This window comes from Dromaius novaehollandiae, chromosome 3 (genome assembly GCF_036370855.1).
Source record: "Dromaius novaehollandiae isolate bDroNov1 chromosome 3, bDroNov1.hap1, whole genome shotgun sequence".
Taxonomy (NCBI): Eukaryota; Metazoa; Chordata; class Aves; order Casuariiformes; family Dromaiidae; genus Dromaius; species Dromaius novaehollandiae.
Window position 1 is genome coordinate 92,706,137 of NC_088100.1, and position 18,340 is coordinate 92,724,476.

Sequence of the window (18,340 nt, forward strand, 5' to 3'; positions counted from 1 at the left end):
TTTTCATTCTCAAGACATATCAAATTTGGCAAGATCCTCCAAGGACAGGAAACAAGAGTGCTCCTTAAGTGTAATCAATGGGACAGAAACCCTAGAGAAAAGTCTTTCCAAGTGATGAATGCATCAAATCAGAGATAAACTATGTATGGCTGCCTGAATCCCCAAACATTACCACCTCCTACTCACAAAATCCCCTCCATTGAAGGGCAGTGACAGAGGAAGTAGTGACATATGACATCCTAAAAACAAAGAAAAAAAACAACCACCCCGTCCAAAAAACCCCACACAGATAAAATTACCAGACTAAAAAATAGTGAACACGACCAAATAAAGTATTTTTATTGAGTATACTTATCCTCAGTTTTCATACACACATCTGAGAACAAAACCAACACAAAAATTCACTTTATATTTTCCAGTATCTACTCTGATCTGCATTATTTCAAATAATTTCATATATTATTGGATGTTTTATCCAGTCCAGGATACACACATCTTAACATACTGAGAAGTTCATTAGCACTGTCCTGTGGGTCAGAGTAAAGATAACAGTAAGACTTCACTGTACCTAAGGTACACACAAGTATCCACAGTATTAGATGATACCTCTCCAGTCTCCAGCAAACTGCAGACTTCCACCCCCTCCAAAAGCACCAAAATATCTAAAAAGTTGTTGGAATTAAGTTTCATATAGAAATGCTGCTGTTCACAGCCTACATAAAGTATTTATCTAGTTCTGCAAGCAAATGACTCTTTTCACTGTCACCATTACTCTTCCTGAGATCCTGCTATACTTGGACAAGCTGCATGAACACACCTGGTGAAGTAACAGATGTGTTTCACCATATACATTCAGCTGACTTTCGTGGAAGTAATTTGCTGGTATGATTGCCAGGTGTCACCTGCAATACAAATGTTCTGACTGCACTGACAAAACAGAGGAAATATTTAATCATACTTTGCAAAGAAAGGAACAGCAACTCTGACATACTTGGAACCAGAAAGATGTTCCAAAAACACTCCGAATAGAAAAGAAGCAAGTTTAAGAGAGACATATCAGACCAAAAGGCTAAACACAGATGTGAGGAAAAGGATTATTTGCCTTGCAGAAACTGAGGTTCTTCAAAATGTTTTTTTCTGTAAATACAGTCCAACAGAGCTATGTCCCTCTTGATCAGTTTGGGTGTTTTTGGGGGGCAGCAATGTCCACTGAAGGGCACTGCAACCTTCAGAGAGGATATAGGGTGGTACCAGTCCCACTATCCCTCATTCCTTCACCAATATATAATCTATGAATTACTTGACTTTGCAGTAGCAGAGAAGAAAAGCAGATCACAAACTACATACAGACAATGCCTCAAAGAACCGCAACTACTGTAAGGTAAGTTTGCTTTTTGGCAGTTTATTTATTTGTCTACACAGAAACAGAAATAAATATTGGTATTCTGCTGTCAGCATCCTACTGGACTCCACCTAAACAGCCAGTCTTTGAATAGAAAGCCAGAGGAACCGTTCAAACTCAGCCGACTATCACTCTTGATATTATGCTGGATTGCCTATTTCAGAGCACAGTTTAATACAGACCAAGTCTCTGCAGCGATATGGTCTAAGCTTTTGAATTAACCTCAGATGAAAGAATTGGTAGGATGCTCTGAATAGCTTACACCTGCTCAGATAGTAGTAGAGTATCCTAAAAGTACTGAGAGAGGGGGAGATGGAAGATAGTTAGGGGGGTAAGATATATTCTTCACTTTGATAGGGTTGAGACTTAATTTTGATAGATTCTGGGACACAAAAAAAAGACTAATATATTATTCTGTTGAAGTAGAAGATGGAAACTGCTTAGGGGACTTGGAAGTCACAGGCCAGTGGTGTTCAGTATGCTTATTTAGATATGTGCAGGAGGCCACCTGCCATAGAAACTTGGGGCAAATTCTTAGATGTTTTAGGATGGACCTGCAAGTGGACAAACACAGGGAAATTCTCCTGGGGCACCCTGGAATCCACTGCTGAAGGAGAATCCAAAAGCATTCCTGAATCCAAAAGCATCCCTGAATTCTATCCTTTGATACTTTATCTCCTTTATATGCTAATGAACTCCTCTACCATCCTAAGGCCCTGCAAATTACAGAGAATAGTTTGTAAAACTGATTGCTTGAAGTCTCTGAGTAGCTGGCAAAAAAATCTGAGAATAAATAAATTCAGAAACGTTTGCTCCAATTACTTCAAAATCTGAAGAGACACCCTCAGAAAACATCCTACCTTTTTTAAAGAAAGACCATGTGCCCAATTAGAATATGATGTGTCCAGTATCAAAGCCAATATGATTCAAAGCAAAGACTACCTTTAAAGCCCAGAGATGGATATTCAGTCAGTCCCCCAATATGAGGGCAGCCTCTCAGAGGGAAAAAAAAGGAATAAAAAAAAAAGGTATAAACAAAGCATTTAACCAACTACAAAGTATCTTCTAAAAACAACCAAATGGCTAAACAGGGAAGAAATGAGCAAGTTGGAATAAGCAATAGGTGGAGGCTTTAGGAAAACCTAAGGAATGATCAGGTTGTCACACACTTTAAGCTTCTGGACAGTGGGCACAATGCAGGCAAGTGCAACCTACACAAACACACTAGACAAAAAAATGTAAACTTAACAACATGGAGTTATTGCACACCTACACAACATGTATATGGAAAACCACCTGAAAATTGAGGACTATTTTGTCTCACTTTCTCTTCTTCTCATTCTGACTCATCTGGTGCTTTTATACCTCCTCAGGAGTCTGTTCTGACCATTATTTTTACTTATATGGGCTCTATAACACAGATAAAGTGAAAGTTCTTCACTTTTCAAGGAGATAAAGACCTTCACAGCAGTCATTTTTACACAATAAAATAAACTCTGTTGTATGTGATGCTACTTCTAACCATGAAGCACACCCACAGAACAGGACAAATATAAAACCTCACTGGAGAAGAGGAAGCAACGGAGAAACCCCCCGTGCCCCACTTTCTTCATTTGCCAGAGCAGTACAGTGCTAGTTCTCCCACATACCATTTCCTGCTCCCTCCAACCACTGTACTCTCCCCTGGGTATATGCACTAGTTTCACTTGGACTGCACAGGGGATTTACAAGTAGAACACTGACCCCAGGAGAACAGAGATAAAGGCGTGAAAGTGGCAGTACTGAAAACTAAACTCTCATTTGATTTTCCGCACCTGGTGCAACTTGCCCTTACACTTGAAAAAGACAGGAAATTCTCTTAGAGAATTCTGCTCACTTCCCTCTTTTCTTTTTTTCTGTTTTACAGCTGGGGATATTTGCATCAAAAATGGATGTTTTAGCGCTTCCTTTGCGCTTGATGCTTATCCCTGACCTGAAATTGCAATTGGCTACTTAGCACACAAACTACCCCACCTTTAACTTCTGCATTTCAGCTATAAAGCAAGCAATTTTATTTGCACAAAGTCATCATATTTTCCATCTTTTGCCTGGTTATAGCTGTTCTCCTGCCAAAGACAAAGATTTCCAAACAATATCTACTAATATTTACACTTTACTGTTCAGAGCAGCATTTGTAACATACAAGAAGTCTGTACATTAACTGTATGTCTCTTCAATTTCAATGAAGGGACCCTAAGAATTCTAATGGTTATTTTTATCATGTACAATATTATGTCTGACTACATTCACTTCCCCTCTGCAGGGCTTTTAAAGCTGAAATGATAAAACTTTCTTCAAGCTGCAAACGGGCTTTCTTTTGGGCTGTTCTGAAAAATCAAGAAAGTAGGTTATTCCTCACAATAAATGAGAAAGTTGAAGCTTTACGCTATCCATAAACAACCTTCCTTTACATCAGGACCAGGTAGGTTCAAAAGAAACTGAAGAAGGTGGCTTAAGCTGTGAAACTCCTTACTGCAAAATACTCTGGTCACTTGTAATTTATATGGATTCCGTAAACAGTTGACAAATTCACAGAAGAAATATCTGTCCAGAGTCACTATGACCACAACCAGCAACTTTTGTTCAGGGATTCCCTGAACCACAACTTGCTGGAGGCTGGGGGAGTATTCCAGGGAAGCCTCACTACATGTCTGCCCTATTACCCTTTTTCCCCAGGCATTCACTGTTGACTCCTACTGGAGACAGGATACTGGGCTAACTAGACATTTGGTCTCACCTGGTACAGCCATTCCCATGTTCTTACTGTTTCACACTTGAATCCCCATTTGCAGAGGACCATACCTGTCACTCAGGTTATCAACTGGTGAGCCCAGTCTATCAGGCAGCCTCCTTCGCTCTGGTGTGCCAATGCAATACCGGTCATTACCAACAGTAATCCGCAAACTCTGTTCCAGTGAAGACTCAGAGCGGAGACTCGGTGAACGTCTCTGTAAATTGAAGAAAGAGTGCAAGCCCATCAATCAGAGAATTTTAATCTCAGCTACAGAAAGGCAAGTGACCCTGCTTTGCCTAACATGTTAACAGACTTGGAGCAGATGGACCAATTAAAACAAAAAAACAAAAAAACATCATTTGTTCTAAATATCTGTTGCCTATAGTTGCTAAAGAAAGATGAGGGTACCAAGTGCTATAAATTTCTCATCCCAGCTGCCAATAACAAGCTCTACGTTTACTTTAGCTAGAAGGGAAATTTTAAACTCCAAAATACCTTTAATAAACTACTATTTTGGAAGGCAGAAGAACAGAGAAGCTCAAGAAGTCCAAGAATTGCTGCTGTGCTGCCCTCTTTGTGGAGGAGAGGCAGCTAAACAAACACTGCATAAAAAGCAGTGCCAGGAATTTCTTAATAAAAGTGTCTGAATTTCTGTGCCTTTCCAGCTCTAATAACAACATGAACCAAAGGATAAACCACTGCAAACAAAGAGTTTCCTAGCACTGATGTTTCCAACAGTTTTCTTGTTGTCTCATGCTGCTTTCAGCAGATAAACATGATATAATAATAAAAACACCAGTGACTGTAGGAATACCTTCTACAGTAGAATTCCCATTAGCTGGTAGAGCTAAACCAGAGGTAAATAAGTTGTCTTTGAAAAAATTATAGTAGAGAAGGCCTGAGTTAACTGCCTCTACACAAATCTTTTTTTGGAAACATACTCAATACAGCAAATGTCATTACTATTAGTGTAACTAGTTATGCCTCAAATCTTTCTAGAAGACAGCACCAGAATCCAGGAATGATTAAAGTAAGGGGAGTTCTATAAGAAACAGATGGGGTTGTCTGAAGACAGAGATACTTATTTTTTTAAACCAACATGGTTCAGGCTCCACTTAACAGGAAGCAATGAACCAGCTTCAGTTCTGCCAAACCAGTCATGCACTGCGTATTGCTTTCACAGCTGAAAACCATAGCAGCAAGCTGCAGGTGCACGACGTTATCTGGATCCAAGCTGTCCACCACGAGAAGATGCAGTAGGTTCAGCTCAACCCTCTAGGAGACCAAAAGGAGGACAGTACACAATCTTCCACAAGAAAGCAAAAAAATTCCCTCACAAATATGCCTGAACAAAATTTACTTGCAGTACAAATCTACACTAGAACCCATTGTGCAAATAACTTTGTTCTAAGATAACATGTTACTGATTTCTGTTTTGCTCCGCTAATTTGAATCCAAGCATTTATCAGAAGACACTCAAATTACTTTCTAAGAGCTACCATGCTGAATAGCACAACACTGCCCTGGAAGAGCCTGGCTAAGTTGTAACATAGAAGGTGCACATGTCTCATACAAACACACTTTGAAGGCTCAAACATGCCCAGGTCAATACTGAATTTTGAGGGCTGCCTGCAGAAGTGATTATCTTGAGGGACATCTTCTTGCCATCAAGACTGTCAGCAAGCTGGGCACATATATGACAACCATCTCCAGAAACTGGACAGAGAGAAGTGATGATGACATCTCAGAAGAAACTTCATGGCAAAGGAAAGAAATACTTAGAAAGTTTGGGATGTTTAACATGGAGCAAGTTCAACATCAGAAATGCAGGCAACTGCCTGCCTAAAACCCAGGTTTGTGCAAATGAACAGAAGGCATGGGACTTTGTTCTAGATGGTTCACGTGCTGTTGCCAACAGTACTCTGAAACCTCTGTAAGGTAGAACAGTATGTACACAATCCCCAAACAGATCTCCCAGAGACAGCAGCTAAGGTGATTCCTACTTGAACTTTACTTTTTTTTTTTTTAAGTTTGAAAAAAATCAGTTTTAACAGCTTTTCCATTTGGAAGGTCAATCAACATCACTAGTCAATCTTAACCTCTGTATTGTACCACTTCTTTTTCCCTTCCTACTTCTGACTCCTAAGCAATAGTTACCTCCGCCATATAAATACACAGGCTGCATACTAGCTCTTCACTTTGTCTTTCTCTACCGACCCAAAAATATCCCAGTCCTCTAATTTCAGCCAACTTTCATACAGGAAAGCAAAGGAGCTAAGAGGAACTATAAAAAGAACAAGCATGCAGGTCAGTAGGGACAAGTACAAGGAACAAGAACGTGGCAGCCTTGCGAGAACAAATAAAGTCCACCAAAATTTCTCACTGCACATCTTTGACCTCCATCTTTTTCATTCCCATTTTCAACACCCCCCCCAAACCTTTGCTGTCACTCCATGCTCTTCCAGCTCCCAGTTTTCCTCAAGCTACCAACTTACACCACCGATACTTCCAGTGTCCAATATACAGCTCCACTGGCATTCAGCGTGCCAGTTACACATGAGAAAACAGGCAACAACGCTCTGACACCCTGGAAATGTGTGCACCCCATCTCAGAAATGCAGCTCGCACAATCAAGAAGAGGGAATAAGAAACCTCAAAGAAGCATGCCCCTTCCATATTCCAATTCATATGAAGTGAACAGACAGTAACAGGGAGTTCGTATTTAAGTCTTTTCCGCTTTTCAACCTCATGCCCTTATCCCATCAGTGTCTTCACTCCACATCCTACACCTTCTACGTACCTTTATGCATATACATCCCCTCCCTGTTGCCGCTTGAATCCCCCTTCATCTCAGTTTTCTATCTCAATTCACCTCCTTTCAGTGATAGCTCCAAAAGTCCACTTACATGTTTATGTAACCCTCCTCATTTCCTCACTTTATATCCTCAAACTTCCAGAGAGGGGGTCTTAAGTCATATAAGTCTAACAACTTTTTTAAAACTTTCCCCAAACAACATCAATGCTACTTGCTTGGTTTTGATCACACTTAGCTCCACGGTTTGGAAAACATCAGCATAAGCCCAGCTTATATCTTTCTCTAATTAATGCTGATTTTCCAAACAGTACTTCTAAAAAGTAAAAGCAATCTGTCTGCAAACTTTACGCTTTATAACATCACTTTTAAATAAGCAGTATTAGATGGATGAACACTTTTTGCTGGACAAAACTTCCATGCAAAAATATGCACAATATACATTCTCTGAGAATTACCTACATTAGGCTTTAGCATACCCCCGAGAGTGCAGAGTTCAGGTTCAAGAGCTATATTAAATCATACCTCGTTATTGAGACAGCTGTTTCCTAGAGAAAGTTTTCCCTTAAATATAGTAATACTCTTGCTGTAAATAAACAACAAAATTACATTTAGCACCACCATTCAGCACAAGCTGACTTGCTAGAGCCTAATTTCAAAGATCAGTAATTTTTCTATCCTTCTTCCATGAAATTAGAGTAGGCAAGAAAAACATCAAGAATCTGGGACAATTTGCTGAGATTAGTACCGTAGTTTGGGGCAAAAGGGTGCAAAATAACTCTGGAAGAACAGCATTTGTCAAGAGTAATGTTTGTGCAAAGCGTTAACAGTTTTTCTGCAGGGGGACTAGAAGACTGCAAGTCAAAGACTCCTTCAAGTCAGAACCACCAAGATGTTGAGCAGTGAAAGTTTACTTTATAGCCCATGCAGGTACACAGCCTGTCACAGATGCAGTTAAACAACAGACTGACTACTGGTGAAGAAAAGAAAGTTCTGCTCCTGCATCCCAATTTGTCAGCCCTTCAGTTGTGACAACATGACTGTTCATGAAGCTACAACATGAACTGATGTGATCCAGATTAAAAACGACCTCCTTTAAAAATATTATTTTCAACCTGGATCTTACTAGTAATGCAATTTACTGAGCTACCCCACAGACAATTGACAGGCGTGAGACAATGCTGTAGCAGTCTAACAAAGAGCCAGAGGCAAACTTCTCAGTCCAACTTAACTGTCAAATCCAGCATTATCTTCCCATACCTTCGGGGTAAGTTCACCTTTAAATAACAAATAGCTCCAATAGCTGTGTTAACTTCACTACAATCACCTGTAATCTCTTCTATGGCAACATCTCCAAGAAAATCCAACAAGAACCTGTACTGCCATCAAAGCGACAATCCCACTCTCTTTTGGCCCCACCATGCAGTGAATCATAGCAGACAATGTATTTTTGTTGGATTAACTTTCGGCCAGATCGGTTCCTCGAATCAGCTCATCCCACAACTTCAGAAACACAAGCACGAGCAGAGCAGACGGCAGAGTGAGGGGAAAACAGTGAATGCACTGTTCCTTTTAACTGTGCATATGCTGGATTAAGCGACCATGGAACGACAGCCTAAGATATCACAAGACGAAAATCTCTTCTTTCAGTGCAATGCAAAAACACAGTGAATCTACTATGCGCTACCAACAGACACCACAAGACGAAAATCTCTTCTTTCAGTGCAATACAAATACACAGCGAATCTACTATGTGCTACCAATATCAGTTATCAGACAAGACAATCACGGCATCAAGGAGTAACCACAGAAAGTGAATGGATGCCATCTGTTCAAAAAAAGTACAGCTATACACTTTCGTTTAGCATGAAGGTGTTTGCACCCAAGGTGGTATCACTTCAGCTGCAAAACCAGAGTTTCACAAGCCCAAATCAGTTTTTGCTTAGATGGAGTATGAAGACGTGAACACCTTTAGCACAGTTCACACTACAAAGCGATAATTATCAGAGAGTAACTCTCAAGGTATGAATCTGTAACAGATTCTCCTCCATACATCCATGACAGCTGGAAGAACTCGGGCAAAAACTCATTCAGCATGCTGTTTAAAAAGTTACTGTCCGATAAATTAAACTGCATCCATATAATAGCAGTAAATCGTGTTTAATAAAGGAAAGTGACTATCTAGGCATCCTTTGCATTGGTAAAAGACAGCATCATCTTTGAGTCTTATCTAAAATGGCTCTAGCCGATAGAAAAAAACATAAAATGTAACGGAAATAAACGAAAAAAAATTTTTTAATGGAATCAAATGACTCCATCCCCTTTGGCTCTTTAAGAAGCAGGGGGAAATCGCTCATCTCCCTCTGCAAAGGGAGAGCTCGAGGCCGGGGCGCGCCGGGCAGCGCTGCCCCACGTGTGGGGCCCTCGCCCCGGTGCCTGCGCCCCCTCGCCCGCCCGCCGCTCCGGCCTCGGGCGGCGGCGACACCGCGGAGCAGGGGCCGGTCCCGGGCGGGCCGCGGGGCCTGACTGCCGCGGGGCAGCAGGAGCCCCCGGCGCCGCCGAGCACGGCGGTAGTTACCCGGCTGCTGCTGCTGCTGTCTCCGTGCTCGCTCCCGCGGCGGCCCCGGGTGGCCCCAGGCCCCGGCGCTCCCGGCGGCGACGGCAACCTCCTGCTGCGGTGCGGCGACGGCGAACGGCGGGAGGAGCCGCGGTGGCCCGACGGCGAGCGGTGGCGGCGCGGCGGCGGGCGCGGCGAAGCGGGGCGCGGCGGCGAGGCGGCGGCGGCAGCGGCGGCGGGCGGCGGGGGAGGCCGGACGCGGCCTGGCCCCGGCCCCGACGTGCTGGAGCGGGAGGCGCGGGACCCCGACGAGCTGCTCTCTTTGAGCCGGTGGGAGGAGGACGAGGGGCCGGAGCGGCCGCTGCTGGAGCGGTACATGATGATGATGGCGGCGGCCCGGGGGTCCCAGCGGCCTGCGCGGACGCCCCGGCTCCGGTGACCCGGCCCCCCCCGTCCTCGTCCTCGTCCTCGTCCTCCTCCTCCCCCTCCCCCCGCCCCCCGCGCGTGCGCGCCGCCGGCCGCCCCGCGCGCGCTCCCGAGCCGGGCACCCCCGAGCCGGCAGGGACGGGCGCGCTGGGGCGGGGGGGGGCGGGGGGCGGGAGGCGTTGCTTGGGGACGCCCGCACAAAATGGCGGCCGCGGGCGTCGATCACGTGGCCCGCTGGGCCTGTCGGGGCGGCGGCGGGAAGGACGGGCGCGGCTGTGGCTGTGGCTGCTGTGGCCGTGCTGTGCTCGGTGGTGCAGGGCTCCGTTTCCTCCCTGCCTCTCCGCTCCTTGGCGGCCGCGGGGTGGATACGCTCGGCCGCACGCCGGCAGTTGCTCCATCCTGTTTGCCTCTCTTCTCTGCCAACGCAGCCGGGCAGGGAGTGGGAGCGGGGCAGCGGGGAGCCTCCAGCCGCCGGGGGAGCAGGCCGGGCCGGGCAGGCCGAGGTGACGGGAGCGGGGGGGAGCAGGCCCTCGTCAGCGTCTTGCTGAGGCCGAAGGTGCCTGCAGTGAGAGTGGGGCCTTGGGCGTTAGGCTGTGGGACTTAGTGACGTGGGTGTTGTCCTTAAAAAGATGGGAGTTCAAAAGCAGTTGCCAGCTATTAAATCTGGTGATGCTAAGCCTGGGCCTCCGATTCAGTCAACTCCTGAGCAGCTGATGGCTAGTAGGAGGGAAAGATCGTTTCGCGTGGCCTTAGCTTGACGCCCACCTGTGCTTAGCCCGAGCACCCACCGATGATGGCGCCGAGGGCAGAGGAGTTAGTGCGGCCGTTCTGGTGCAGGTGAAGCATGAAGCGTTTCTACTGCTTCATGCTGGTGGTCGTTTACTACGAGGAGAAGGAAAGGTGTTTTCAGTCAGCTGAAGCAGGCCAGCAGCTTGACAGCCAGCTGTGCTGGTGACAGGGAGCACACCTTGCTGACCTGGATCAGTGCAGAGAGATGACGGTTCCAATAGAAATCTCCGTTTCCCAAATTCCTGAGCTTTTATATCTTAGATAGGAACAGAGAGAAGTTTCATGCATTCCATTTGTATTTTATTGTTGGTGAAATGATACATGAGGGTTTGTATTTGAAGACACAGTTGTTACTTGCAAACTCGCATCAAATTTTCCCCATATTTTGGGGTAATAGATGCAAGAACATACTGTACCATTTGAAATCTATAACTTAGAGCAATAGCAAAAAAGAATGCCAGAGATAAGGGTGGGGGGCTATCTGATACTATAATAAAATATTTCTGGTGGGAGTGGTTGGGTAGAACTGTGCGCTAGAACTAACTGCCCCACCTTGACATTTTCTGAATGAGTGCACCACTACACAGGCTCAGGAAATACACTCAGCTCTGCCAATCATCAAAACACGCACAAGCTATATAAAGACTATCTAATTTTCCATTACCCTTGTCCACTCTTCCCGCTTCTCTGTTAGGTTGAGAAAACCTTAGAGTTCATTAGAGGGCTTAATTAAATTATAAGCATCCCAGGATATGAATTTCATCTTTTCATACATTTGAAGACGCCGGGAATGCTGGGGATCTGCTTCTGGTGGGAGCAAAACACAATGGCAGTAGAGGCAGTTAATAATAAATCTTTTACAGCTAAATACTCTAAGCAACAGACTTGACTTTTGGAGAGGCACCGAGTTGTGCTTTAGAAGAACTTGATTAGACTAGACATGTATATTTGAGGATTTTTCCCCTAATTTTACATTGTAAGTTACTTTCAACTAGTTTATTGATACAAGGAATATACTATTATCCCAAATATATTCTGTGTCTTCTTTAAAAGAAATACCACATTTTCATGCCTCAGTGTCACGTGCTCAGTTTCACCAACTAGAAAAAAGTAAAAATAGACCTGCAAGAGGGAGAAAATTGACCTGTTAGGTTTTGGACATCATTTCCATGCTCTTGTTTTCCTTATGTAAGTTTTTTAAATGGTTTTAAACCACAGTTTGCTTTCAAAAAACATCCAAGGTAAAAAGTAATAAAGCCAAGAAACCCCATAAATTCCTTTTCTTTCTGTCAGGACTTTAAATAAAATGTTATGTGTATAGTACCTAAAAGCTTTGCAAAATTCCAGAACACCAAAATACTTTCTGACTTTCTTTTTGCCTTGTATCCAGGTTTAAGGATGTCCTGGTGGTTTCTGATGATAAAGTTAAGTGGCATTTGGAAGCTGAAGGAATCCAGACACCGCTTACTACATGATCAGAAAGTTCACTAAAGCTTCTGTCTGCATGCCAATAAGAAAACTGCTTATTGGGAAGAATGGTAAACAGAAAACAAAGAGTATATGCACTATGGCCTTAAAAGAGTATGGAAGAGACACGTTTCATTCATCTAAGAGACATACCTGGCTGATTAGTGCTCGCTAACAATTTGTAGCACCCTGTCATCTTGAGCATCACTTTATAATCACAGTTTATAAACCATTCTGTACTAGCTGTAGTGTCATCTTTCAAACACATGCCCTACTGATTTAAGTTCTCAGAAGGACTGAGCACCCACAGTGGGTTTCAGTTAAATTAACCCAGAATTCAGCATTGAAATTTGTCCCGATGCTGCAGAGCAAGCGGAGAACTCTCAGCTCTTTGCAAGAGGAAGTGCTACATTCTGTCTCAGGGTTTAAAAAAGTCAGGCAAGGTCCTTACCTGCTTTGCGGTGGTTTTTGAAATGCTCCTGTGACTGATGCTCTAGACTCTTACAGGACAAAGGAGGTGCCAGTCAGTCTGTTACAAATTCAGTTCCCAAACTCTTCTTTGGAATGCCAAACCTCATCTTGGTCAGAGGAACATACAATTAGCTGCTGCTTGCAGAGATTTTAGCTAATTGGATGCTGAGGGCAATGTTGGGGTAATAAGGTGTCTGAATTCTTATTAGGCCTCAAGAAAGTCACAAAAGCAAACTATATAAAGAAAGAAAAGAACAGAATGAGAAAAGTTAGCAATAGCTCTATATGAACAAGTAAAGAAAGTAGACATGAAGACAGTTCGGTTTGGACTGTTAGATAAGAAACAGTACAATCAGAGAAAAATATGAGCTCTTACAACTTTTTACCTTCATACATCTGAGTAGAGACTAGATCCAGAGCTATGAAACAACTATGCAGCACTCCCTCTAATGTTAAATTCTTAGGTTATTAGTAAGAACAAGGTTTCTTTCTTTGCTTTTATGACAAAATGAGTGTTCTTGTGAGAAGGTGCAGTGAAAGATATTCCTCTGTCTTCTGAACCTTGCATTAATTTTGCCCCTGGAGAATAGAACAAATCATTTGTTGTGTCTTCTGATCCAGCCAAAGCAACTAGTTCATGAAACGTTTTGGGCTGAGCCATGTAATCGCACCTTCCTTGGTTACAATGTCATGGAATTTGAGGATGGTTCGGCTGATAGGAGAACCCTGGCTGGGAGAACAGCAAATGCATCCAAACAGACAATTGCTTTCAGAGATTTTACGTATATAATTACAAGGTTGATATTTCTGAATAAGGCTTGTCTAGACTGGCTTCTGTTTCACTACAATATTTACTTTTGGCTGGGAAGTGGAATGGGCATACAGCCTACACTCAATCCTCGCCCCAAGTCCTGCAAGGGGTATTAAGTAATCTGTTACAAAATAAATTTATAAGAGAAGGAGGGGGCAGTCTCCCTTTGCCCGACTGATTTTTCTCCCTGTGGATATTTCAATCTAGACCCTTAAAAGACTCTGGGTAATAGACAACGAATAAAATCTGGCCTGCATTGGCCTGTGGGTGTGGATTAAGTTACACCCGCTGGTTTTTTTTTCATTTTGATTGCTCTGATTCTTTGATAAATTTCAGGTGTATGATTATTTATAGTGTGCAAGGTATTTTGTAAGCAATACATCCACAAGCCTACATTCCACATGGCACACATCTTAAATCAGTCAAATACATAGCAGTAAATGTCACAGGCAGCAATGTCCAGGAAGAGGGGACATAGCAGAAAGAAAGCATGAAAAACAGGAATATTTATTTAGATTCTGGCATCGCTTCTATTTAAATATACTTATGCAAAACAGGCACCAACGATTTCACATCAGTTATGGTAGACTGGTGTTCTCCTGGGATTCCTTTGCTGATGCCCTTTGCGTTTCGTTTTCCATATGTGCATAGATAACGCTGTCTGGAGCAAAAAGTGATCAGTGGCATCTGAAAGCTGTCCATCTTTCAGTCCAAATGGAAAAGTTCATGTTCAGAAGGAGAGGTTAGGAGAGGCAAGCAAGCAGAATGCAGCACATTAAAAAGGAGGAGAACACTAGAACACAATGTGGCTGAAATGAAAAATTTTGAGGGAGATTAGATTGAGGGAGGGAAGGGTGTTCCTCGTCCTAATGTCTGAGATCTTTGGTGTCTTATAAAGCTAAGGGAAGCTTTCTCATTTGGAATGAAATAAGATGTCAAAACCAGGAATCTGAAGGCTTTATTTGTGTGAAGCTCCAACCTCACACATTCCTTATTTGCTGTCTTGACAGTCTTCTCATATGACAGCATTTTTTGAAGGGAAGATTCCTTGAGTGGAGAGGACATAAAACCATATTATGTCTTCTACAGGAAAACGTATTCTAGAAACCCTTGAACAGCTTGTGGGAGAAAGAGCAGACTGGCCAGATGAACATAGTGTCCAGTATCAGTAGGTAGCTTAGACGTGAAAAGGGAGCCTTTCAACTCTGAGACAGAGGTAGGGATTTCATTCAGGACTGTGATAACTCAGAATCCTCAAAGACAACAGTTAAAAAAGTGTATCGATTTAGGAAAATGGCTCTATGCCAGGAGATTGACCTGGACCAGGATAGAATTTTTTTTCCTTTTTCATATTAATATTTTATAAGGCAAAAAAGATTCTCAGTTATGATTAGCAGAGTGAATGCTTCCTTTTTGTTCCTGTTAGCACAGTCTTCACACCATTCAGGTCTCTGCCCATCTGAGAGAAGGAGCTGTATCTCAGTTCTGTCTTTGGACTCCACCTAACAGCTAGTTTTCTAATGTGATAGGTATAGACCAGATGATGAGTACAGGTACTGAAATCTCCTGTAGAGGGGACGGAAAACACATAAACCTTGATCAAAAGAAAAAAAAGAATCATCTTCTTGCTTAGCAAAAGCAAGATAGGAGAAGAGCCTAGCGTGAGGTGCAAAGAGCTTCCACAATCCAGGTGCAGGATAAACTCTTGTGGGATTCTTGTAGGGAGGGCAAATGCCATGATGGGGCTTCTCGCACTTTCTCCTTCTTCATAAAACCAAGAGGAAAACTTTTTGGGGGTGCCAGCTACTTGCTACTATGCCTTTCTCTGCTGCTGCTTTCAGGGAAACTATGATTAGAGGGCACTGTGGCCTCTAAGTTCTTGCTCTTATCTCTGCTGTCTCATGCTCCCTCAGCCAGATTGCTCTGTTTTACCAGAAAGGAACGTTGCTGCTACTTAGCTTCCTCAGCACCCCACTGATAACACTTCTCAGCTTGGAGAATGCGTTATTGTATCTCTGAAGAGTTGTATCTTGAAAGTAAAGTTTGCTACCAGTGATGAAGTATTCATAAGAATACACAAATTTCCCCTGCAAGAAACACTGCTAAGAGAGGGTTTGGGAAAGTGAAGTATCCAGAGCATCTGCTGTAAAATCACTTAGTAACAGCTAAAATTCCCAGATTGTGTGGTGACTTTACTGCAGTCACCTGTCATTATATGACAGTCTGGATGGCCTAAGGCCAGATGTCTTCTCATGTTCTTGTTTTCTCATCTGACAAGGCAACATACTTCTGTAGTAAAGACCAAGTCTTGTTTTCTGTGGTGCTGCTTGCATGTATCTGTATTCCAGACACATGTAGTCAGTGAGCACAGTACAGGTAAAACAGTGGACTTTTTTACCTTATGCTATTCAGATGTTTGTGTTACCTTAACATAATGATCTCTTTTGGCTTTATATGGCTGTGACTACATTAGGAGAGCTTTACTGCTTTAGGTATACCGATACATTGTTGGCTAAGTGCTGGTGTGGTAAAATGACCTGCCACAAGCGAAGAATGCTATACCTGTAAAAGCGTTTATACCCATAAGAAACATTTTTACTGTCTGGGCTGTACCTCTGGAAGCACAGCTGTGCATAAATACTCATAGGCCTGATCAACATAGTTACACTAGAGGTCTGTAGTATGCGTTTGGTGAATGTGAATAAAAAAATGCTCTTGGAGTGCCCAACACTGTGGGCCAAGTATGATAGGAGAGAGAGGGGAGGGATAAATAAGATTACCATGAAGGAACTAGAGGAATCTGGGGAAAAATACATTTGTTCTTGAGGAAAGGACTGATTTTTAGATTGGTTTTAACAGAACTGGCACAAGCTTAGAAGATGAAAGTCTGAATGAGCTGTGCATGTTTAATTTATTTGCTTCTCCTTTTTATCTCAGCCTCCTCTTTTTGACTGAAGTGCTTTGAACTCTCTTGGGTTTGCCATCTACCTGGAAGTTGCATGTCATGTGAAATGCAGCTGAGCTATTTAGAAAGAGATGATGAACCGCTTCAAACCACGGTGACTTTGCCTGCTGCCTCCGCTGTTGACCTTCCCTGGTGCTGCCTGACATTGGCAGCAGGGCCACGGCCAGGGCCTCAGCCGTCGCCATTTCTTTCCTACCTGCTTCCTCCCCCCTAGCGAATAATCTCCTCTCCAACCGATTAACTCGCTCAGCATCTCAGAGATGCTTCCTTCCATTATCTTAACTAACATTTCTTCTGCTGCCAAGCGAGGATTAAATGGATATTTGGGGGGGGAGGGGAATGATGTGGAAAAGGTGAAAAGGGCTCAAGCCCTCATTTTACTGTGGTCTTGGGGAAGTGCTGATTTCCAGGTCCAAATCTGCCCATTTGAGTCGTGCCCCGTTTAACCGTCTCCCAGGCCGGGAGTCTGGTCACCGCTCGCCTCCCCCGCCCCGCGCCAAGGTAACGGCTGCAGCGCGTCCTCCCGCCTCCCAGGGAACGCGGGGCCTGGCCCCGCCCCCTCCCCCCGCGAGCCCCGCCCCTCCGACTCCGCCCGCGGGAGGGGAGCCGAGGTACGGCAGGGGGCAGGGGTCAAAGTTCGCCGTGCGGGGCCGGGGCGGGGGGGGGTGTGTGATGGCGGCGGTGCTGGTCGCCGCGGGGGGGAGCGGCCCCGGCGGCCCCGGAGGGGCGGGATCGCCTGCTGAGGGCCAGGTGCTGGCCTCTCCCTCCTGTCCCGTGGCGCAGCGACACGGGTCCCCAGGCGCCAAAGGCCGGGCAGGCCCCGCGGTGGTGGTGCGGGCCAGGAAGGCAGCTGGGACCGGCGCTGGTTCCGGTGCTCCCGCCCGGGGGGCCACGGTGCCTGAGCCGCCCTGCCTGGCCTGGTGCTCTGCTGCTGTGTGCTGAGCTTGGCCCCATGCCAGGCCGGCGGCTTGCGGCCTGTCCCAGGCTGGAGATGGGGCTGGCTGGTATGAACCAATCAATCACTTCTAAAGCCCAAACTGTGCCAGGTGCATTTTGTAGTGCAAGGCCATGTGTGGGGACATGAGCCCTGGTTTCCCTTTCTAACATAGCTCGTGGGTATTGGCTGCGTTTCTGGACAGATACCTGCATTGTCCAGTGTGATCTGGAGGGTGCTATGCAGCTTGTTAAATAGCTGTGTTGTGGGAATAGTTGCAAAGATGGAAATATAGTTGATAGGTGTTTGTTTAAACAGCTCAAAATATTTTACAGAGGGATATGTAGAAAGGCAAATACTTCCTTATGTTCATACCAAAGGATAAGCTGACTGTGAACAAATTTAGACTGGAAAGAAGCAGAAGGTTTCTAATTCCCAGAGCAGTAGGGTCCTGAAGTGGCCTTAGGAGACAAAGAACATAATTATTTTAAGCTGGAGCTTGATCAGTTCATGAAGTGGATGATATGATATCAAGTGTGCAATAGCGGGGCCTGTACTGTGTGACCCGGGAAGTCCGCCCTAGTCCTATGTTCATTTCTTATCACAACCCGCCCCTAACTGGGGCTGTATTGTTCTCTGCCTCATGCTCTTTTTTCTTTTCTACCCTAGGAGCTCCCATCTGTTGCATTCAACACCCAGCAAAGAATGGAGAACATCCTAGCCGATTTGTGTGGAACCAGCCCAGAAGATCCAGTCCCTGTGTGGATTCATGGCAGTGTTGGCCATTGCTTTAACCAGCTGACATTAAATGTGGCTCCTCATATGATCCTTGCAGTGGTCAGTGCCTGCTTCCTTGGCACTCCAAGGTACGACAGCCAACTTGTCTAGCTCTTGTTTATGGTACGAAACTGGAGGTGGGGATGGGAAGGCTGG

General features: G+C 44.5%; 2 protein-coding genes across 6 annotated transcripts in view; one reads left to right on the forward strand and one right to left on the reverse strand.

Annotated features, from left to right (window-relative positions):
- The window catches only part of ZNF318 (zinc finger protein 318), a 27,941-nt gene extending 17,890 nt beyond the window's left edge, over nt 1-10,051 (reverse strand). For both annotated transcript variants that reach the window (XR_010388507.1, XM_064509483.1), the window contains exons 1-2: nt 9,566-10,051; nt 4,244-4,389 (exon numbers count right to left, since the gene is read on the reverse strand). Coding sequence is in view for 1 of the 2 variants with exons in the window: in XM_064509483.1 (XP_064365553.1) it covers nt 4,244-4,389; nt 9,566-9,922 (503 nt within the window). In the remaining variant the exon portion in view is untranslated. The remainder of the gene's footprint in view (nt 1-4,243; nt 4,390-9,565) is intronic.
- Nucleotides 9,794-18,340, forward strand: part of ABCC10 (ATP binding cassette subfamily C member 10) — a 26,659-nt gene continuing 18,112 nt past the window's right edge. The window contains exons 1-3 of one of the 4 annotated variants that reach the window (XM_064509484.1): nt 9,794-9,916; nt 12,150-12,297; nt 18,077-18,273. In XM_064509484.1, the coding sequence (XP_064365554.1) occupies nt 12,295-12,297; nt 18,077-18,273 (200 nt within the window). In that variant the 5' untranslated portion in view covers nt 9,794-9,916; nt 12,150-12,294. Of the gene's footprint in view, nt 9,917-12,149; nt 12,298-17,030; nt 17,085-17,125; nt 17,478-18,076; nt 18,274-18,340 lie in introns of those variants that run through there. The other 3 variants (XM_064509486.1, XM_026122982.2, XM_026122983.2) reach the window with 3 other exon arrangements.